Consider the following 22,495-nt stretch of genomic DNA (forward strand, 5'->3'; position numbering starts at 1 on the left):
GAAATGTGCTCCTAAAACTGGAATTTTTCAAAGCATATGTCCTGTCTTTTGATTCTTTGTTTGTTTTTTGAAGCTGTGTTGCTAAGTGGTCATTTTTAACCCTGGCTCAGTTGGGCGAGTTCCAAGGGCTGGGGTTTGCTGTGGCTTTCTTTGTGTGAAATCTGATTTGTATTCAGAAAGGTAAGTGAATCAGCAGCCTGAACCTTGGTGTAATAACTGTGTTCTGTTACCTGGACCACAGCCTTCCCTGTGAAACTCTCCAGCTGTGAAAGCTGCCAGTTCCCACTCCCCTCTGAAATGCAATTAAAGCGAATTTTAATATTACAACCACTAGAAAAGATTAGAAGGGCCACTTCTGGAGTGATAGTCACCGCCGGCAATGTACATATCAAGCCTGCCAGCACCATGGAGCCAACTACTACGTTGGGTGTTAGTTTTTTTGTGAGCTACTTTCACTGAGCTATTTGAAGGGCACATAATAGCTGATCCATAAATTGTCACAAGCCAATAACTTGGGTTCTTTAGCAAGTACAAGCTTAAATATTGGAAAAATTCAGCTCTGGCTTCTCAAAATGTCTTACAAGAAAACGTTGCTCCTGGCAGTGCTCTGTTAAGTAGTGGTGGAGTTTTACCTCCTTTTAAGAATTCCGTGGAAGAAGAATCTGAGATCCATTCCTATTTAAAAATATGTATTTTAACCTAGTGATTACTGTATTTAAACCATTTATCACCTTTGACTCACAACTACTTGAATCAGATTTCCGAGAACCCTGTTGCTGACCAGCAGGCCACCAGTTGTACTTGCCGACAACCCTTCTGGTTTAAATAGCTGTAACATTTAGATCTTTCCAACATTTCGTGAAATAATGAAAAGCAAATGAATTTCTATTTAAATCCTCAGCTATGTTCTTACTTAGCTGTCAGTTACGGCGCAGATTATTGTATTTCTGTATTTACCTCCGCTGGTAATTTTAACTTCATGTGTTGCTATGAAGACTTGCAGATGTCTTTAATCAAGCACTATTTGTTAATACTGTAATATCAAAATATTATGTCGCATTATTTTAAAGCTTTCAAAAAGAAGAGTAAAATGTTTTTTTTTTTTTAAATGCTATTGCACCATCTAATTTGCTGCACACCAGCACAGCACAGCATATCAGTCTGGGTTGATAGTAATGCTGCGTAAATGATGTTCTGATCTGGTTTTCTTGTGAGAATTCGTTAATTAGGTGACGACATTACTGTCTCGACAGCCTCCAGCTGGGGAAGCTTTTTCTCTTTTGTCTTATTTTTTAGTAAAGGACCCAGGACTATGCTTCAAAGTTTTTCATTATTACTGGTTGTGGGTGTACTTTTTGTTTTCAGTGGAGTAAAGCTTAATTTACAGTAAACTGGATTTGGGACCTACCACAATCCTCAGGGTCACTTTTTCAGGACGTTACTAATCCGGAGCTTTAGGTTTATTTCTGAGCAAACTGGACGTGAGGACCTTGCAGAGCGCTCGGGTTGGGCTGACGCAGCCTGTGGCCTCGCTACTGGACATGTCACCTTCCCCTGGGACCTTCTCCCACGGCAGAGTCGTATTTATCATGACAAAAAGACGAATAAAAGCGATTAAAGGAACAAACACTATTGCTGCCGAATGCCATAAACACTGAGTTGTACAAATTGTGATTGAGGAAATGAGAGGAAAAAAAAAAAAGAAAAAAAAAAAGGTTTATACTTTTTAAAAAAATTTCAAATGGAATAAATTATTCATGAAGCCTTGATTGTGGTGTCGCCTTATTTAGAGTGAGGGGGGGAAGGGGCGGGGCCTCCCCTCAACCTTCCCGCCCGCCGCGCGGGGGTGACGTTACTTCCGCGCGCCTCCCGCCGGTTGGTGCGCGGGGGGGAGCGGGCGGCGCCGCCGCCGCCATGGCCGAGTGCTCGGGCCTGCAGTTCGTCAGCCCCTACGCGTTCGAGGCCATGCAGAAGGTGGACGTGGTGCGCCTGGCCGCCCTGAGCGACCCCGAGCTGCGGCTGCTGCTGCCCTGCCTGGTGCGCATGGCGCTGTGCGCCCCCGCCGACCAGAGCCAGAGCTGGGCGCAGGACAAGAAGCTTATCCTGCGGCTCCTCTCGGGCGTGGAGGCGGTGAACTCCATCGTGGCCTTGCTCTCCGTGGACTTCCACGCCCTGGAGCAGGACGCCAGCAAAGAGCAGCAGCTCCGGTAACGCGGAGAAGGGCGTTTTCCGTGGGGAAAGCCTCTGTGTGGCCTTTGCGGCTCGTTTGTTTGTCGGTGCTGCTCAAGTGCCGGGATGAGCCGGTCGATCGTGCCCCTGTCCCTTGAGGAACGCTCAGGAAAAGCCCCATTTCTGACAGAGCAGCTGGTGTCCCTGTCACGATGTCCTTGTGGGGAACTGCCCAACCTGGCGGGGCTTGGGGGGGCGAAGAGAGGGGTCAGGTTCCTTGGGTGGTGTCTGAGCTGTTGGGGAACAGAGGCCATTGAAATTTTGATAAAAATTCAGTTTTGTGGGGTACTACCGCTACAACAGTCCTCTCTGATTGTTGGCGTGACAGGAGAAATCCCCACAGAATTGCTGTCTTTCTTTAACTGGTAACATTTTTGTGTTTTCAGAAAGGTGTAACAGGTGTTGGTTTGAACTCATAGGCACAAGCTCGGAGGAGGCAGCGGAGAAAGCGTCTTGGTGTCGCAGCTCCAGCACGGGCTGACGCTGGAGTTCGAGCACAGCGATTCGCCTCGGCGCCTTCGCCTCGTGCTTAGCGAATTGCTGGCGATTATGAACAAGGTAAATTTCTCCGTTTCTGCACACTTGTGAGTTTTGCGCTCTGGGTAGGTTGATGCTCCGTCTGGCTCCGGTGCTGCTGGTGTGTGTGAATATTCTTCTCAAGATATGACCCGCTTCACCAAGACTTAAAGTCTTGTTCTGGCTGGAAGTGGTTTGTGATGGAACCCCTTGTGACCCCGGCTTCCTAGATGAAGTCTGTCTTCCCCAGAACAAACGAGGGTCATCTTCTCTAACGTGATACAGGCTCTGTGTATTCTGTAATATACTGTACTCAAAATGTAATGTGATTTTTATGATGCATCAGTGCAGAAATCATGTTTGAAAACGAAACTATGATGTTTCTCCATCCAGTTATTTAATTGCACTGTCACATTGGCCACTGTATTCCTCTTTGCTCCCCCCCACAGCGTTTTATTTTCCTTGTGTAAACTTAACATGTTTTTAGAATTGGCAGTGAGATATTTCTCTTTCTTCTGGAAAGAAGCAATGATACCAGCCATTCGAAGTAGTTCTGCTAGTAAACACATTTCTTGCTTGTTCTGTGTTTATAGCAGTACCTTTTTGACAGTTTTTAATGTATTAAATCTGCTGAATTTAAAGCCATAAGAGACTAATTGCTTCATGAAACCTGTTCAGTGATGGTGAACAATGTCTTGTAGGTGTCGGAATCAAATGGTGAGTTTTTTCTCAAATCTTCTGAGCTCTTCGAGAGTCCTGTTTATCTGGAGGAGGCAGCAGATGTTCTCTGCATTTTGCAAGCAGGTGTAGTATTCTGTATTTATAGTGTTTTCTGAATGTAAACAAACCTCAACTTTTGGGGCTGTGTGACTGATTTAAGGTTCACCTCGGCTGTTTAACTCTTTGAAAGAGGAATAGATCACTGGTTGATGTTTCCGTTCATCGATTTGAATGTGTTATTGAAATGCATATTAAAAGCAAGGCTGTAGTTGTTTCACAGTGCAACGGTGTGACTTCAAAAACTCTCTTTATCCAGAGCTGCCGTCCCTGTTGCCGATAGTCGATGTGGCCGAAGCTCTGTTGCACGTTAAGAACGGAGCCTGGTTCCTCTGCCTGCTGGTGGCCAACGTTCCCGACAGCTTTAACGAGGGTGAGGTGCAGTTTCTTCTTGGCCAGCTTTCTTTTTCTAAAGTTTTGAAATGATTTCTAGTAACATAGTTAATTCTGGGCTAAACCTTGCATCATAAATATTTGAATGGGAGAGTGTTCAGCTTGTGAAGTATAATTCAAATGCATTTATACTTAGAGGTACTGATGGGTTCCTCTTCTCATCACGTTCATGCCCTATTTTTGCAGCCTGCTTGTAGACTCATGTTGCACCGTTTCATCTGTAGGTCATGGGCAATGAATGGCTGGGACTCTGAACCTGCTCTAACCGTGTTAGTAGCTCTTGTCCCTCGAACTGAGCCATATTATGGGGTGAAAAATCCATATTGATGTCTTCTGTTTAGCATCCCTTACCTCGCAATAGGATTTCAGTCTCCAGGGCTGTCGGATGCACAGGTTACGTTAGAAAGAGAACAAGCAGTAATTGAATGATGTGTAAATCTATAATGACCCTGTGATGGGTCAAATTGAGTTCAAAATGGGTTCAAACTGGAACACAAGAGGTTCCACTTAAATTTGAGAAGAAACTTCTTCTCAGTGAGGGTGACAGACACTGGCCCAGGCTGCCCAGGGAGGTTGTGGAGTCTCCTTCTCTGCAGACATTCAAACCCGCCTGGACACCTTCCTGTGGAACCTCAGCTGGGTGTTCCTGCTCCATGGGGGGATTGCACTGGATGAGCTTTCCAGGTCCCTTCCAACCCCTGACATTTGGGGATTCTGTGATTTCTCTGAGGAGAAAAACCATTTCCTTGTTCTGCTTATATACTGTAGATCATGAGTTCTTGCCCAAACAACATTTGTGTGGCCCAGCGAATAAATCATAGTAAGCTGAGCAGAAAAGCTTGGCTTTGTTTTTATGTGTCTTTTTCTTGGAAAGATCAGATTTCCTTACACCTCCTGTTGGGTTTTTAGTCTGTAGGGGTTTGATTAAGAACGGTGAACGGCAGGATGAGGAGAGTGTTGGAGGCCGTCGGAGAACAGAAGCTCTTCGCCACCTGTGTAAAATGAACCCTTCCCAAGCTCTGAGGGTCCGAGGCATGGTGGTACGTGTCGTTAGTCAGTCGTGAGAACCAGAATTATGATGTTTACTAGAGCTTTAAAACCAACAAAGATGATTGAGCCTGGGCATTTTATCTAGGTGGAAGAGTGTCATCTGCCAGGACTTGGTGTGGCTTTGACCTTGGATCACACCAAAAATGAATCTTCAGATGATGGAGTGAGTGACCTGGTGTGTTTTGTGAGTGGTTTGCTGCTTGGAACAAATGCAAAGGTTCGAACTTGGTTTGGAACTTTTATCCGGAATGGCCAACAGGTATGAAAATCTTTGGATATTTTGCTTTTAAAAAAAGTATTCTTATGGCTTACTGTAACTTTTCTGGATGTGGGCACCTCTATTTGAATGCATATAAATCCTGTCTCACATCTTGGAGCAACCTTTACAGGTAACCTCAGGTCTATAAATTGCATCTCTGAAGGCAGCAATTCGGTTGTTCCTCTGAGAGATATGTAGGCACGGAAACCAAGGAACTGTGTGTTTGTAATGTTTACCTGATGAATATATTCATTCTCAGTGTTCACAATAGCTAGTTGCATCGTGAATTGCTTAGTTAGTTGAGTTAGTTACAGCTTGTGTCTCAATGTAATAAGCTGTTGTAATACGATTGTGTGTTGCCTGTTGCCCTAGTACTGAAAACTATATTTTAAAAATATTCCTCTTCCGCCCCCACTTCTTGTTTTTCCCTTGACTTCATCATTAAGGAAGCTCTTCTGTAATGCATTGTTTGATGGGTTGAGTTTGACATTGTTCTCATCTTTTGACCTCTTACACAGAGAAAAAGAGATAATATCAGTTCTGTGCTTTGGCAAATGAGGAGGCAGCTGCTCCTGGAGCTCATGGGAATCCTTCCCACGGTTCGCAGCACACACATTGTTGAAGAAGCAGATGTCGATACGGAGCCAAACGTGTCCGTGTATTCAGGACTGAAGGAAGAGCACGTCGTGAAAGCCAGCGCATTGTTACGTCTCTATTGCGCTTTGATGGGAATTGCTGGGCTGAAGTAATGGATGTTTTAATGTGTTTTTTATTCACTGCCTGTCGGCTTAAGCAGAAGTGGAGAGCTTTGGGCACTTTTAACACGAACTGCCTCAAGAAATGTGGTGCTCTCTTTAATGCTGCAAAATCGGTTCTGCTGACTTGTTAACCAAGTCTAGACCTGAGTGGTTGCAGCGGTTTGTAGAAGAGAAAGCAGCTCAAAACTCTAGCGACATACACTACGTGAATTTAGAATTTCTTTTCCTCTGCGTTTACTTTTTAGGAAGTGCTAATGTAGCATCTTCACGCATTATTAGTTTTAATTTACGTATTCTGTACTAATAAGCAAAATTACATCTTGGGGAAGTTTTCTCACTGCTTTTATTCTCTTAACAGAGATTTTTATGTCTTTTAAGTTCAAAGAGAATTACCAGTTAATCTTGATACTGATGTATTGATGGCAACTTGATAAGCAGATTAAGCAACATAGAAAAACCATTATTTTACCCTTGTGATGAGACTGGAAATCTCTTCACTTTTAAGTTAGCAGCGTGGTGGGTTTTGTTCCTTTTCTGTCCTGCTCAGGCCAACGGATGAAGAAGCCGAGCAGCTCCTGCAGCTGATGACCAGCCGACCTCCGGCAACTCCAGCTGGCGTTCGCTTTGTGTCCCTGTCCTTCTGCATGCTCCTGGCCTTCTCCACGCTCGTCAGGTACCTCTCCGGAAAGGAGGAGCTTTGGAAAGACGTTCTGTTTTAGCACCGTTAGGGCAGTGACCTCCCCAGAGCTGCGCAGTTTTTTCACTCCTTATTTTTATACAGATCTCCGTATGCTGGTTGAATGGATTTGTCTCGTGCTATAGTGAGGAAATTGATATTCTGCTCTGCTCTCCCCCTTGTTGACAGCAAATCTTACAAGAGGGGAGCATTGGAATGAGTTTGGAATGGTTTTTGAAGGCTCAAGTAGGCCTTACTAGTTCACTTTTCCATTAAACAAGTTTATGGCTAAATTCTTCAGAGACCGTGTTGAGAAGAACGGCAATATAGGTGTTTAATGGATGTAGCCTTGTGTGTTCAAGACATGAAATTTCCTCACAGTTGGACCGAAGTTTGTGCTAAATATCAGTGCTTATCAGCTCTATGATGCTGAAGTGAAAATAACAAAAAGTCACTTGACATAAGATTCCTCAGATGCTGGCTTTTCTGCTAGTTACTGTTAGTAAAACTAGTGGTAGTTCTCAGGAAAAGGTTCTTTAATGAATTTTCTTTGCGCAGCACCCCAGAGCAGGAGCAACTGATGGTAATGTGGCTCAGCTGGATGATAAAGGAAGAAGCTTACTTTGAAAGGTGAGAGCAGGCTGCCCTTGATTTGGAATTATTTTAGTTTCACATTTCCTTGTGTCCTCTTGGAAATTAACTCTTCCTCTTGGTTATCATTAGCATTTCTGGCGTGTCAGCTTCTTTCGGAGAGATGCTTCTCCTGGTAGCCATGTATTTCCACAGCAATCAGCTCAGCGCTATCATCGATTTGGTCTGTTCCACCCTGGGAATGAAGGTAAATCCTGAACTGTTTCTAGCACATACAGATCTCTGATAAAATTAACTTTTAACTGTGTGTTTACACTCTTGGATTTCCTTTTAGTTTTGATATAAAGGTTTGCTAATATACTTCATAATATCACAGAATCACAGAATATCAGGGGTTGGAAGGGAGCTCAAAAGCTCATCCAGTGCAATCTCCCCGCTGGAGCAGGAACACCCAGCTGAGGTTCCACAGGAAGGTGTCCAGGCGGGTTTGAATGTCTGCAGAGAAGGAGACTCCACAACCCCCCTGGGCAGCCTGGGCCAGGCTCTGCCACCCTCACCATGAAGAAGTTTCTTCTCAAATTTAAGTGGAACCTTTCGTGTTCCAGTTTGAACCCATTGCCCCTTGTCCTGTCATTGGTTATCACCGAGAAGAGCCTGGCTCCATCCTCCTGACACTCACCCTTTATACATCTGTAAACATTAATGAGGTCACCCCTCAGTTTCCTCCAGCTCCAGAGCCCCAGCTCCCTCAGCCTTTCCTCATAAGGGAGATGTGAAATAGTGTCTCATCAAATAGAAAATGTAGGTGGGTGATTTTTAGGGTAGGAAAGACATGATGAACTTGACATTTGAAAGTATTTTTGCTTTACATTTGAAGTATGGATGCAAATGTTTTCCTGGTATCCCAGCGAAGACAAGTTTTAAAAGGTTAAAAGTTGACAGTTTATAAAATAAATTTAAATACTTATAAGAAAACTGAAACTTAAAGTTACACGTACTTTGTTGTTTGTTCCAGATTGTTATTAAGCCCAGCTCGCTCAGCAGAATGAAGACAATCTTCACACAGGAGATTTTCACCGAACAGGTATTTTATTTTGTGAAGCAGCAGGAAATAGTTCACAAATGTCGTACATGTGCTACAGTTTTACACATACTATATCAACCTATTTAAAAATGTTCTTCAGCTCCCAAACAACCAAAAATAAGTAAATGCCAGGAAGAATGTAGCTGTGCGACTTGTCACCTTGTGCTTATGCATAGTGATAAAGTGGATATGTGTGGTGTTTTTCTTGTTAATTATGACTTCTCTTTAGGTTGTCACGGCCCACGCGGTTCGTGTGCCTGTCACGGGCAATCTCAGTGCCAACATCACTGGGTTTTTACCTATTCACTGCATTTACCAGCTGTTAAAAAGTCGATCGTTCACCAAGCACAAAGTCTCCATTAAGGTATGACCTGCATTTTCTTTCTGTTCCTTATTTTGAATGTCGACTAGGCTTTGAAGGCAGAATTCATATGAATCTTATAGCCTATTACCATATAATTTAAGGAGGAACTGTATGTTAAGTTAGGACACCCTTGCCCTTGAGCTTTGAACGTGGATGTGACCCAACACGTTATTTTCTAGGACTGGATCTATCGGCAGCTCTGTGAAACCACCACCCCGCTCCATCCTCAGTTGCTTCCTCTTATTGATGTCTATATCAACTCCATTCTCAATCCTGCAACTAAATCCAACCCAGAGGCCACAAATCAGCCTGTCACGGAACAGGAGATACTGAATGTTTTTCAAGGACTCTCTGGGGTAAATGATTTGTTTGCTTCTTTCATGTACTTTAATGCAAACATGTGGTTCAGTAGTTTGTGTATAAGCTTGATGCAGAGCTGTATGGTGCCTTAGTTTTTGTCTTTAATGCGTGTGTAGTAAACTGCTGATCCTACTACAGTGACAGCCGCGTGTTTTGAAGTGACTCATTAGTGCTACTCAGATTGTCATTTGTCCCTGTTTTGCCCTTTTCCTTGGGAACCAACCAACTCATGCTGTTAAAGACGCAAAGGAAAGCACTTTGTGGATTGAAAAGCGGAGGCGTTTATGTAGGATTGGTGTCACTTAACTGAAGCACTCTGGTTGGTTTTGAAAGAAGCATTTTCATTGTGATAGAAGTAGGAGAGTGATCACTTGGACACATGTAGAGGAGTGACAAGCATTGACTTGCTTGGAATCCCAGGATTACTCCTTATTAGTGTCCCAAGATACCAAAACTACATTTAATGTTTGAAACTCATTTAAAAAAATAAGGGGAAGGAAAAAAAAGTTCACTGCAACTTTGAGCTTGGACCTCCTGTGGCTCGATATTTTTGTACAAGGCTCGTTGCCTCATCTTTCTTCATATTTGTGGGTAAATCAGGTGGTTTTTTTCCTCAAGGATCAGGAATGAAACATGACCTTTGTATCTGGTTTTATATACAGGGGGAAAATACTCGTCTTGGTCAACGATACAGCATCACAACACAATTGCTTGTCCTCTACTACGTGCTGTCGTACGAAGAAGCACTCCTGGCAAACACAAAGATACTGGGTACGTGTGAGTGCGTCGTGGAAAACAGGTTAACTGAAAATTCGGTGCCAAGAGAGGAATTAATACAGTAACCAAAATTCACGTTGCTGTCGGACTCAAGCACAGCATAAAAAATTTAGATTATTATACTAAATACAGGATGTTGTGTGTGCCAAGAGTTTAAATTCCATGTACCAACTGATAACTGGCGCTTTTTTTTTAATGAAAAACCTTGCATAAAGCAAGTGCAGATTAGAGCTGTGACCTCAAGGTCTCTTGGACTTGGTCAAAGATAGCGTGGAGATCTTGCAAACAAATCTGAATGCCAGGAAGGTCTTTAAATGGAAATGTTCATAGAAATGGTTTCTTGAAGAGCTTAATTTAATACTTTAACAGGAATGAGGTGTGTTATTTGAGATTTTCTCTATTTTACCTGGATAATATAAAGACAAGTGCTTTACACTTTCTTTATTGATTCAGTTGGGGAAATAATTGTTTCCAACTCTAATTATTATGCGTGGTTTCTTGTCCTTATAGCTGGTATGCAGAAAAAACCCAAGTCTTACTCCTCAGCATTAATGGACCAGATCCCGATCAAGTACCTGATCCGGCAGGCGCAGGGGCTGCAGCAGGAGCTGGGAGGTGAGGCTGTTGTGATCCCACATGCGTGGACGAGGATCGCTGAGCGTGTTCCCTGCTCTGCACCCGCCGTGTTTCACAGCCTGCCTTCCTTTCTTTTAAAATCCGTCAGTAGTAACCGGTGAGATCACAGGAGGAGGAGTCAAAGTTTGAGGAATGCAGTTCTTTTTAGAGCAGTTCTCACCCACCTCGAGGAGGTTTTAGAGTAGGAATAACCTGAGAATCATAATTACTCCAGACTGAGTTTAAGAGTTGCTGTAGGGTTCTCCCACCTTTCCAAAGGTAACTTTTCCTTTGAGTTAGAATATCAAGCTATAAACACGCAAACTCATTGAACTTCTCCGGAGGGATTCCGTTAAGGTCTGATAGGCACAACTATGTTCAGGTGAAAGATGTCGCTACTTAAATCTCAGATGTTCACTTCCTCCCCACCCCGAAAGGTTTGCATTCTGCACTGCTGCGCCTTCTTGCAACCAACTATCCACACCTCTGCATCGTGGACGACTGGATCTGTGAGGAGCAGATCACGGGCACCGATGCCTTGCTGAGGAGGATGCTGCTTACAAACATGGCCAAGAATCACTCACCCAAACAGCTGCAGGAAGGTAAATAATTCCGTGTGAATTCCAGACTGGATGGAATACAGCGGGTTTGGAAGTGTGTAGCCATTTAATTCATGTGATCCTACTGCATTTCTATAATGAAAATGTTCTGCTGCCAAGTCAGAAAAAAAGTCAGAAGTACAGTTTTACCAAGATCTCATTGTCTTTGTTTTCCAGCATTTTCCATGCTGCCTGGAAATCACACCCAGCTGATGCAGATCTTAGAGCATTTAACGCTTCTCTCAGCCGCTGAATTGATCCCATATGCAGAAGTATTGACATCAAATATGAATCTCCTGCTGAATGCTGGAATCCCTCGGAGGATTCTTCAGACCGTCAATAAACTTTGGATGGTTCTTAACACTGTCATGCCAAGAAGGTAGGCTCAGAATAGCGTTTGTCATTGCAGATAGGTGGACTGTCACTTTCTATTTCAAAAATAATGACTCAATGCCTTTGGCTGGGAAATTAGAGGTTGTGACTGAACAGAATGTGTTAGAGTTGCATTCCTTTTGCTTGTTGAAATTTAACTTTTGCATTTAAAAGGACAACACTTCTTGTTCTCAGGGGAAAGAAAATCTCCAGTTCGCTTAAAATATAGGAGTGTAGTTTTACAGTGTGCATTGTTTATGACAAATCGCTGCTGAAACGTGAAATCATCTTGGTAAGAGTGTGTCTTTTCTGAGGATCCGGATGTGTGATCACAGTGGAAACAGCGCGGCTGCTCTGTTTTCAGTGAATGTGATTTAACTGTATCTTGGTTAATGTCAAGGGCTGCAAATGAAATTCGGGGCTCTTGCTCTTTGATAGACCTGGAAAAATGCAGCTAATTGAGATGAGTGAGTGTCCAGATGCGTATGTGATCCTTGTTTTCTTACAGATTATCTAATAAAAAAATCGTAAAAATAATCTCATTTTAGGTTGTGGGTGATGACTGTTAATGCTCTGCAGCCTTCAGGGAAAATAGTCCGGCAGCAGAAATACACTCAGATTGATCTGATGATCGATCCTCTGATTGTACTGAGATGTGATCCCAGGGTTCACAGGTGAGTGTCTCCCTCCTTTTGGCTTCTTACGGTCAGCGGTGCGAGCCGTGCGCGGTCTCAGCGTGTCGTGCTGTCCCGCTGAGTGTCCTGTCGCACATCCTTCCACCAAGCGCTAGTTGGGGAGCTTTGGGATTTGTACGTAGATCGTCCATCCATTTTAGATCTGTGCGTGTGAATTTGTGTGTAAAATGTCTGCTGCCACGCGGTGGTGGTGCTTGAGGGTGTAGGTGTCACATCTGCCACACGCTGTCCTCTGCCACCCTCCTGCTGTTCCAGCTTTTTGGGGAAATGTTTGATGGGGGTGACAAGGGGAGATTTGCTTAATTTCCCAACGAAGCCTTTTAGTAGCAATTAGAAATGAGTTCCTCTACATGTCAGTGATGGCAGAAGAGGATGTGTGATGCTGCTTTATGGCTCCGATGCAGAAGAATTAGCTGAGCCTTTTAGTAGTGAAAATGATCATAACTGATAGCAATGGACCAGCTTTTAAGGAGAATATGAAGTAGTGCAAACGATTAGAATTTGTAAATGAAAACTTTACTTTTTCATAGTTATGAAGAAAATTGCATCAGTTATTCTAAAAAAAGATAGGGTTAATAATTTTAAATGTACTTCAGCCCCTAGGTTTCCCCCTTGTATATTCTTTTTCATGTTTTCTGTCAGTTGTGGTTCATTTTTCCCATTTTGTATTATCCTTTTGTTCATAATAAATGGCTGATAGTGAACTTGATTTGTTCTTCACATTTTTGTTTGTATGCGGTGTCGCTCTTTGCCTTTTAGCAATCGAGCCCTGAATCCAGCTTTCATTTGAGTTGCTGCAGCTCTGCCAGACATACGTCTCTGTTGATCACGTCTCTAATCCCCAACCTGGGGGTGACATTTTAAAATGTTTGTCCCTTCAGCCCTGGATGCAAATAGAAAATCCTACGTTTCTAAACTGTTAGGGAGATTTACAATGCGATGAAAACCACCATCTGAGAATTGTGGAAGCAGTTCTGAGTCTGTCTGCCTTATTTTTGCCCATCAGTCAGACAATTATTTTTCCTTCACATACAGCCAACACTTTTTGGGTTTCCTTCATTCAGAAATGAGCCTCTTCTGCAGTTCCTTGGTTTTGTAGGTGTACCCATCTGTGTGTGTGCACGAGAGAAGCGGACTAAGCCAAGTGAGCCTTTGAGGAATGCTTTTGGTTTGTTCAGGTTATTATTGCCTGCTGAAATGCCTTTATTTTGTCATGTGTTCCCGTATCAGGAGTCCTCCTCTGATGGATATAACCTTACACATGTTGAATGGGTATCTTCTTGCTTCCAAAGCTTACCTCAATTCTCACCTAAAAGAAACAGCGGAGCAGGACATTAGACCATCACAAAACAACACAATGGGTCCAGAGGCCCCAGAAGTTACCAGGGAAGAATTAAAAAATGCATTGCTTGCTGCTCAGGTAAGGGGGAAGAAATGGATATTAAACGATGTCAAGTGAAGTATTTGGGTTTTTTTAACATTCTACAGGATTTGTGATTCTTGAACTGAGTTGGTTTTATTCCATATAGAAAAAAAAATCTAGAAATTCTAGCCACCCCACAGACTTCTGTTCCTCAAATTGTCGTTACTTTGTATTGGATTGATTTGATTTAATTGGAGTCCTTTATGCGTGTTCCATCGCCTTTTTCCTCACAGGACAGTGCTGCTGTGCAGATTCTTCTCGAGATCTGCTTACCTACAGAAGATGAGAAAGCCCAGAGCAGCAACCCCCACAGTTTGCTGAAGAGCGTTTGTGGTGCCGCGGGCCCCAAGAGCCCCGAGCCAGAAGAAGAAGATAGTTTGCTGTGCAACCTTCGCGAGGTCCAGTGTCTGATCTGCTGTCTGCTGCATCAGATGTACATCGCTGATCCCAACATAGTCAAACTCGTTCATTTCCAGGTCTGCTTTGCACTATTTTAGTTCTTATGTGTTTTTTTTTTAGTTGAGGAAGAGCCGAATGAAGTGGTGGAAGGAAGGCAGTTGAATGCTGTCACTGTGTTCCTCAGGAATTATAACGGCCCACTTTTCTGCTCCCTGTCTCGCCAAATCTGTAGCATCTGCATTTCCTCCATATTTTCGTGCTTGGACTCCTGTAGCTGAGAATGGAGCACCCAAGCTATGCCTGTTACTTATTGTTAAACACGTTTCTTCTCAAATTTAAGTGGAACCTCTTGTGTTCCAGTTTGAACCCATTACCCCTTGTCCTGTCGTTGGTTGTCACCGAGAAGAGCCTGGCTCCATCCTCCTGACACTCACCCTTTATACATCTGTAAACATTAATGAGGTCACACCTCAGTCTCCTCCAGCTCCAGAGCCCCAGCTCCCTCAGCCTTTCCTCACACGGGAGATGCTCCACTCCCTTCAGCATCTTTGTTGCCCTGCGCTGGACTCTCTCCAGCAGTTCCCTGTCCTTCTGGCACTGAGGGGCCACAACTGGACACAATATTCCAGGTGTGGCCTCACCAGGGCAGAGTAGAGGGGCAGGAGAACCTCTCTGACCTACTGACCACCCCCTTCTAACCCACCCCAGGTACCATTGCCTTCCTGGCCACAAGGGCCCAGTGCTGGCTCATGGTCACCCTGCTGTCCCCAGGACCCCCAGGTCCCTTTCCCCTACGCTGCTCTCTAATAGGTCACTCCCCAACTTATACTGGAACCTGGGGTTGTTCCTGCCCAGATTCAAGACTCTACACTTGCCCTTGTTATATTTCATTACATTTCCCCCCCGCAACTCTCCACCCTGTCCAGGTCTCTGATGGCAGCACAGCTTCCAGTGTCAGCCACTCCTCCCAGCTTGGTGTCATCAGCAAACCTGCTGATAGTACACTCTATTCCCTCCTCCAAATCACTGATGAATATATTGAATAATACAGGCCCCAGTACTGACCCCTGAGGAACTGCACTGGATACAGGCTTCAACTGGACTCTGCCCCATTGACCACGACTTAATATATCGTAATCGAAGGAGGATTTTTAGAACACCTTTGGTGCATCTGTTTTCTTAATCACCCAGGGTTACCCGTGTGAGCTGCTGGCACTGACGGTGGCGGGGATCCCATCCATGCACATCTGTCTGGATTTCATACCGGAGCTCATTGCCCAGCCCGAGCTTGAAAAACAGGTACAGTCCAGTCAGCAGGTTTGGAAGCACTGCGGTAGTTAACCCTGGGGAAGTATCGGTTAAGGGGAGAAGATAAATAGGTCACAAAAAAAAGCCCTGTCCTAACTTGCCTGGGATATTAAGGCAATATCTGTAGCACTTTTAACTTAAATTGTAAATTGTGTGTTACCTTATTGCTTATCGTTAGTGTCTGCGGGGGAGATTCTGAAACACTAGTGCTGGTACTTTGGTTAATGTTAAATATATGTGGGTTGTTTTTCTTGAAGTCAGCAGGAAGAATTCACAGTAACTATTATTAAGGCTTTTCCTCATTGGTAAAATGGAGAATATTTACTAACTTATGTGAAGAGCTTTGGATAGGAAGTGCAAAGCAATCTGTAACTTTGGTGCTTATTTCTCTTTTGCCTGCTGAACAGATATTTGCCATCCAGTTACTCTCATTTTTGTGTATCCAGTATGCGCTGCCCAAATCTCTGAGCGTGGCTCGTTTAGCGATCAATGTGATGGGAACCCTGCTCACAGGTGAGCACATCAGCATCCCCTAAATACATGAGCGTGTAAATTAGTATTGTCTAGGTTGGATGCAGCTTTGTGTGAATGCCGCTGTGTTAATTATGAGTGCAAAAGTAACAATACTTGGCTGGATTTTTGGAGTAATTCCTTTCTACTTATTTCCTTTTCCTTGCTAGTTTTAACCCAGTCGAAGCGCTACGCGTTTTTTATGCCAACCCTGCCTTGTTTGGTGTCCTTCTGCCAAGCCTTTCCTCCTCTCTATGAGGATATTATGTCTCTGCTGATACAAATAGGACAAGTTTGTGCCTCTGATGTTGCTACGCAGACAAGAGACTTCGACCCAATTATTACACGTAAGTGAAGTACTCAAAAGTAATGTCATGGGCTCGGGGAGAAAATTGTATTCATGTTTCAAAAGTTTGAGTGCAGTTGGAATGCAGTGTGAAATTTACATAGAAGAATGAAAAAGAAACGTTGTTGGGTCTCTAGAAATCTCCAGAGTTAAACCCTGTGCGTGAAACAGGGATGGAGCAAATTTGGGATTTCATAACGTAGATGTTTGTGTCATAGGTGTAATACGACAATTTTAAAAATGTATTTATTTATTTAGGTGTAATTTCCTTCTTTTACTTAATTTTCTAGGTCTCCAGCAACTCAAGGAGAAACCACATGAAGTGTCAGGACTCTGTAACGATTCACCTAACAAAAGTTATTCAAGGGACGTCACATGTTTGGACCCTGATGTTCGGTTGTGCCAATGTGTTGAAAATACAATCATTGAAATAATCAACATGAGCGTAAGTGGAGTTTAGGAAGAACACACAATTGTACTGTAGCTTGTCCCACGGGCTGTGGCGCCTCAAATTGGGAGAAAGCTGCGAAAGTGGATTGAGGAACTGGAGCACAAGGTGTCTGTGTTTTTCATTAGTTCAATTCAGTTATGTCTGAAAAGAAAACGATTATTTGAAGAGGCTTATGTTGCTTCCAGTGAAAACTTTTGTGTCCGATATCAGGGGTTGATAAATAATTTCCAGTGTAACAGCATCATTTTCAGGCTTGCTCAGTTTCTGAAGTGATACGGCAACACACTTGAAAGGTTTTTGTAACACCCTGAAAGTAGTGGATACTTAATTTGCTGGGCAAACAGCAAAACGATAGGTAGGAAGAATTGAATATTCACGTGCTTTTCTGAAGTTAGATGAGCTCTTGTTCAGAGCCTTGCAGAGCAAGATGGAATAAATATTCCAAGGAAGACTTGGAAAAATGGTGTAACTTGCACCATGACACACAGCCAGCCTTCATGAAAAATGTGAAACCGGTCTGAAAGTTGATTAAAAAAGAAGTACCACTGCCAAAATGAGCTGTATATATGTGATTTTTAAAGGATATGTATTTGTAGTGCAGCTCAGGTGGTTTAGGTTAAGAGAGGTGAGGAAGCCTTCAAGAAATAAGTGCATAGGTATCTCAAGATATCATTAGGTTAAGATTAAAAAAAAAGGAAATGGGTGTTGAGAGTGACAACAGAAGCTGAATTTCCCTGTAATGAAAGGGATGATGGATTTCAGCCGTACTAAAGTGGTTACGTGCAGCTCGGAGGACAGGAACGCCAAGTCCTTTGTGCTTTGTGCGTGAAGCTGCTGGTTCTTCCATACAAAAGCTGCGGGATTTAGCCTCGAGAGATGTGTTTTGTGGCATTGCAGAAGGGGTGCAATATTTGGGAGTTTCTCGAAGGTTGCGTAAGCTCTTCTGAGAGGCAGCACGTGCTTTTGTGACAGAAAATTAGGGTTTGGCAGTTGTGCCAGAATTGGGTGCAGTACTTTGACATACATGAACCGCTAGACTAGTCAATCCAGCACTGGCTCTGCTCTTAAACAGCATCCAGGGTCCTTAAATCAGTGATTTTTTTTTTTCGATTAAGACCAATTTTTATTTTAGAAATAATGATCCGATTCTTTGGTGTGGCCTGAGGAAGTTTTGTGTAGTTTGGCTTCTGCTCCTGCAGGAGAGCGATGGGGGAAACCCCACAAACACTCGGGTTTGCGCTCCAGGATTTACCAGCACTGTAACCATCTGATAACAAGTACCGTTTTTGTCATCTTGATGTAAAGTATGTAAATAATCCAAATGTATGTATTTTTTTTCCTTCCTTTCTGAGTGTAATTTTATATGCTGTAGTGGTATTTAAATAAAAAAAATAGTGTATGATTTGGATCAAGTCATAGATATTGATACTTTAAATTTCAAAGGGAATTGCGTGTATTGATTATGTGTTGAAGCTTCTCCCCACGCCTGTCCTGTACAGCAATATTTAAAAGCCACTGATTTACTAAATTACTCTTATTTTAGTTTCCAAGACTGCTTTCTGTGCACTATGCTTAAAGCAAGATAAAACCAACAAAAGGTATCAAAGTATTTTGCAATAGGATTCCCACACGGTAAACGCCTGGTTGCCTAGCAACGAGTTCAGCCGGAAGTCAGCAACGCCTTCCGTGATTGGTTCTCATAGCGCAGCAGTGGGAGGGGCGGAGCGGCTTAGTCTGCGATTTGCTGATTGGTGGTTCAGGACCCTTTCCTGTCAGCTGATTGGCGGCGGGGCGGAGGCGGGAAGGACGGACGCTGAAGCGGGCGCTGTGGCCTGAGGTGAGCGGCCGTGTCGCCGCTTCTCGCCTCCCGTGGGGCGAAGCGCGGCTGTGAGGGGACCGGGCTCCCGCGGGGTGGGTGCGAAGGGATACAGTGGCTTTCCGGAGAGGGACAAACCTCTTAGAGAAGAGAAAGAAAACGCCCGGGTGCTTCTGTGTAGGCTGAGGCGACACGCCCGGCTGAATGACAGCAGCCGCCCTGGGCCGCAGCGAGGCGGAGAGTTCAACCCAGGGCTGGAGCTCCAGCAGGGCCAAGGGGGCGCCGGGGTTGCCCAGGGAGCGGCCCCGGGGCGCGCAGAGGAGCGGAGCCGGACGGAGGGTCCGGCTGCCCGCGGTGTCCCGGATGGTTCTGCTTCCCGCCGCCTCCGCGCTTGGATCCTTCCGACCCACCCCCCCGCCCGGGACTTGGTTTTCCTGGGGGGAAGCGCAACTCGAAGTGCTCGTTCCAGCGAACACCGCAAATGTGTAGGGAAAAGCCTTTTATTGGGGTGCGGTTCCGATTTTGGAAGGAGGGGCAGGGTGCGAACTCACGTCAGCGATCTCTTTTCACCAGGAGTTTGTTTTTCCTGTTGAGAAAGTTGATGATGAAGCTGAATCGTGCCATGCGTTGGTGGTTTTGTGATGTATGTGTTTACTCATTAAAAGTCAGATGAGGATACAGGTTAGTGAGTTAATTTATCACAGGGAATCTGCCGATTTTAAATTGTGCAATTATTTTCAAGATGCCGAAAAACCATAAGAAAAAAAATATGTCATTTAAGCCATCTATGTGTCTTTGGTATTTTTAATTCAATAATTTCAATATTTTAACATGATAGAGAAACTGACTTTCTTTTATTTGCTAGAGTGGGAGAAATGCAAGATAATACTCACAGAGCAGTAAAGTGACCAACACCTCATTTTCCCCTGAATAAATACTATATTACTGGTGGACTTTAAAACACCTTATTTCTAAGGTCAGGGTCCAGTTTTATTATTTGATTGTTATAAGACGAGCAAAACGAGCTACTGTTGTCAGCTGCGTCTGTGTCATTTGTAATGTATTCTAGTTCAAACTAATCGACCTGGAAAATTGAAGAACTGATGATTTTTAGTTATTAAATATTCAGAATTTCTTTTTCCCTGAGGATTAGCGTTCTTTTCCCAACACAATTCAGTCTGAGAAACAGAATCTGAAATGATGTGTACGGTTCATTCGTACTTTTATTTAAATTGCTTAAATTGTTGATGTTACTCATCAGATTGTGGCAACTTGCTCGCATTTGTAACAAGGGCCAGGGCTGAAAGGATGGTGTGTAATATAAACTCCTATATGTCATTTCTGGTAATATCCTGAACCGCTCAGCCCCCTTATCAGGTTAACAGTTTCTACTTGTTTTTGCTGGTGCCATATGTTGTTTCAGGCTTTGCCTGCTTGTTCATGTCGACTTGCTTACGCTGGTTTTTTATTGCAGTTCTAAACCTGAAGTAAACGGGAGTAAAAAGTGGCAATGTCTTCTGATGTGTCAGAATACACTATCGGGGGAGTCAAGATTAGGTTCCCTTGCAAGGCATATCCTTCACAGCTTGCTATGATGAATGCTGTAAGTCGAATTTATATTAATTTGCTAAACGAATGGCTTATGTTTTCAGAGCCTCCAGTATCTTGAGAATGTCCCTTGTAATGTAATCTACTGTTCTCTGTGCTATACAAGGATACCTGGCCCATGGGTAGGGAATGCTGAAGTACACTTTGGATTTGTGAACACTTATGCTAAGAAACAAGTTGTGTTATACGATAATTATGAGTATTTATCTAGACATACTGTAATAGAAATGTTATGTAATTTTGCAAGTATATAAGGAGGGGACGATTTAGTAAAACAACTGTCTTTTAAACAGGATGTAATATTTCAATAACTTCTCACTTTTTGGACAGATTTTATAAATGAATTGCTACGTTTAAATGTTCTTAAATGGTTTTAACCATTTTCAAACACGTTTTCTTTGTGGGATGAATGGTTTGTCTGGCAAATGTTTTCAATGTTCTGCTTCTGTAAGACTAGAGGAAGCAAGATATTGCTGTTACTATAGCAGGCAAGTATCTCTCAGCCCCTGCATGTGAGAGAAATAAAGCTTTGTTGACCTTCTGTTATTATTAAAGGTGACTCTGGTTTTGTTCTCATTATTCTCCTTAAAGATTGTCAAGGGCTTAAATAACAGGCAGCACTGTTTGTTGGAGAGCCCTACGGGAAGTGGCAAAAGCTTGGCGTTGCTTTGCTCTGCGTTATCGTGGCAGCAGTCTCTGTATGGTAAGTTGTCTTAGTGTCTGTTTCTGCAGTTTTTATTACCAAAATATATTATAATTAATTGTTCTGGCTTATCAGCCCTTAAACATTTGGTTTCAGGTCTTTGTCCACCATTATACGTATCGCTTTATTGGCAACATAAAACAGTAATGCCCAGTAATTTTAAGCTACATTTAGCTATCCTTTATCCTAAGGGAATTATATGGCTGTTGGAACTTTGAGAGAAAATACTTGTTGCTTGTAGTTATGCAGATTGAATTGAAAAAGAGGGGTATTTTCCAGTACTGCGAGTTGTTACAGTTCTTTGCGCTGCAGTTCTTCAAAGGGTGATGATAACTCGTTCAGAATTTGTGGAGACACAAGGTTTATAACTGGTACCTAAACAAAAGCTTTCATCTCAACTGGTTTGGAAGTATAGCTCTCGTGTAGACTTGAGTGTTTTTAATGGAAAATAAGTGATGGTGTCCTTTATGTTTAGAGAAATTAGTGCTCACATCGTCATGTGAAAAGAAAGAGAGAAAGCCAGAGAGCTCCCCGCCGTGTCGCTGTGCGTGTCATTCCCGGTCGAAGAGCAACGAGGCCGCAACGAGTGTGGATCCTGCTGCTTCTTGTTCTTCTAGTAATTATGAAACAGGCAGTTCTGTAAAACCTGGAAGCCCACTAACAAATACAGGTAACTTCACACACAGGCAGCTAAAAATCTGTTCTGGAAGTAAAATGTATAGCCAGTGATGTCAGGGTTTTCTTCGCTTTCAAGTCAGGGGCTTTTTTTACCATCATAATAGCAGAGTATTAAATGATCTGCCCTGCATGGAAATGGTGGTTAATGCACCTAGAAATGTCTAATAGTATTTCCTACACCATCTGTATGTAGTGAATTCTATTTTTGAAGTGTTGCTGTTATTTAAGGCATTCCTAGTAGTGGATGTACCTTTTAATTTTATTTTATTTTTAATCACAGGATGTAAAGAAAATGAAACGCTAGCTTCGAAATTGTCAGCCAAAAAAAGGCTATCTGTGTGTAACAGTGAGAATGATGATTTTCAAGTGGACAGGAAAAGGATTCGCCCTTTAGAAACTGAGCAGCAGGTGAGTGAACTTCATTGGCAGTAAAATGATGCAGGCGCAGCTCAACAAAGCTGTCAAATACCAATCAGTGTTCCAGAGAAGGGCACAGAGAACGGTGGAGTCGTGTCACAGTCGTCGTTTAGATTGACAGGTTTTTGTTCGTTTTTATTGTTACTTATTACAAAGGAGTCCATTGTTTAACTAAATTGTTTGTAATATCATGTCCTAAATTATATCTTGCATATTTGAACACCTAATATCTGCAAAATATATTTATCCCCAGTTGATCTGTAATATTAAGTCAAAGATTCTAGAGGTGGAAGTGTCCTTGCAAACGTGTATTAGGAATTCAAATAATACTGCGAATGTATTAGAGTTCTGGTTTATATCCCATCAAACATGTTTATGGCCCAGTATGAGGAGTGCAATATTGCTGTCACATTTTCATCTGTACCGGTACTGCTGTCACATGGCTTAGGGCTTGTATTGGGATGTGCACTGTAAATAGTTTTTATGTGGTGTTAGAGTATTGCTTGGATAGTTACTTTTAAGTTTTTAGAGCAATGTGGCTTGAATTTATTTCTTGTTTTAGTTATGGATGTTTTCTGCTTATTTCTATACAGTATTATAATTTCTATCAGTTTTGTAACATTGGGAAATTAAAGAAGAAAAACTCAGCAACAATTACAGATTGTTGTCGTTGTCGTTTTTACTGAATTTTGTGATTAAAACTGCATAGCTTTTCCCGAAT

The 22,495-nt window shown here is 42.9% G+C and overlaps 2 protein-coding genes across 3 annotated transcripts in view; both read left to right on the forward strand.

Annotated features, from left to right (window-relative positions):
- Positions 1-1,858: 1,858 nt before the first annotated feature.
- INTS2 (integrator complex subunit 2) lies at positions 1,859-17,994 on the forward strand. The gene is made up of 24 exons (XM_065853270.2): positions 1,859-2,207; positions 2,649-2,787; positions 3,447-3,549; positions 3,782-3,895; positions 4,825-4,955; positions 5,051-5,224; positions 5,743-5,969; positions 6,530-6,655; positions 7,217-7,288; positions 7,382-7,496; positions 8,265-8,333; positions 8,563-8,697; positions 8,877-9,053; positions 9,720-9,828; positions 10,345-10,449; positions 10,887-11,051; positions 11,226-11,427; positions 11,969-12,094; positions 13,346-13,535; positions 13,772-14,014; positions 15,129-15,236; positions 15,653-15,758; positions 15,926-16,102; positions 16,392-17,994. Exons 1-24 carry the CDS (start codon positions 1,915-1,917, stop codon positions 16,559-16,561), a joined length of 3,576 nt encoding a protein of 1,191 aa, XP_065709342.1. The 5' UTR covers positions 1,859-1,914; the 3' UTR covers positions 16,562-17,994.
- Positions 17,995-18,337: 343 nt separating this feature from the next.
- BRIP1 (BRCA1 interacting DNA helicase 1) overlaps positions 18,338-22,495 on the forward strand; it is a 45,842-nt gene continuing 41,684 nt past the window's right edge. The window contains exons 1-6 of one of the 2 annotated variants that reach the window (XM_065852772.2): positions 18,338-18,389; positions 18,942-19,049; positions 19,843-19,971; positions 20,568-20,679; positions 21,155-21,349; positions 21,638-21,765. In XM_065852772.2, the coding sequence (XP_065708844.1) occupies positions 19,879-19,971; positions 20,568-20,679; positions 21,155-21,349; positions 21,638-21,765 (528 nt within the window). In that variant the 5' untranslated portion in view covers positions 18,338-18,389; positions 18,942-19,049; positions 19,843-19,878. The remainder of the gene's footprint in view (positions 18,390-18,941; positions 19,050-19,842; positions 19,972-20,567; positions 20,680-21,154; positions 21,350-21,637; positions 21,766-22,495) is intronic. The other variant, XM_071816896.1, reaches the window with a different exon arrangement.

The sequence above is a fragment of the Patagioenas fasciata genome, chromosome 19, assembly GCF_037038585.1.
Source record: "Patagioenas fasciata isolate bPatFas1 chromosome 19, bPatFas1.hap1, whole genome shotgun sequence".
Taxonomy (NCBI): domain Eukaryota; kingdom Metazoa; phylum Chordata; class Aves; order Columbiformes; family Columbidae; genus Patagioenas; species Patagioenas fasciata.

Bases quoted from the DNA above. Each gene is read 5' to 3' on its own strand.
- INTS2 (XM_065853270.2), top strand. From the start codon at position 1,915: ATGGCCGAGTGCTCGGGCCTGCAGTTCGTCAGCCCCTACGCGTTCGAG. The intron at 2,208-2,648 runs GTAACGCGGAGA...TTGAACTCATAG, and splicing joins AGCAAAGAGCAGCAGCTCCG to GCACAAGCTCGGAGGAGGCA. The intron at 4,956-5,050 runs GTACGTGTCGTT...CATTTTATCTAG, and splicing joins TGAGGGTCCGAGGCATGGTG to GTGGAAGAGTGTCATCTGCC.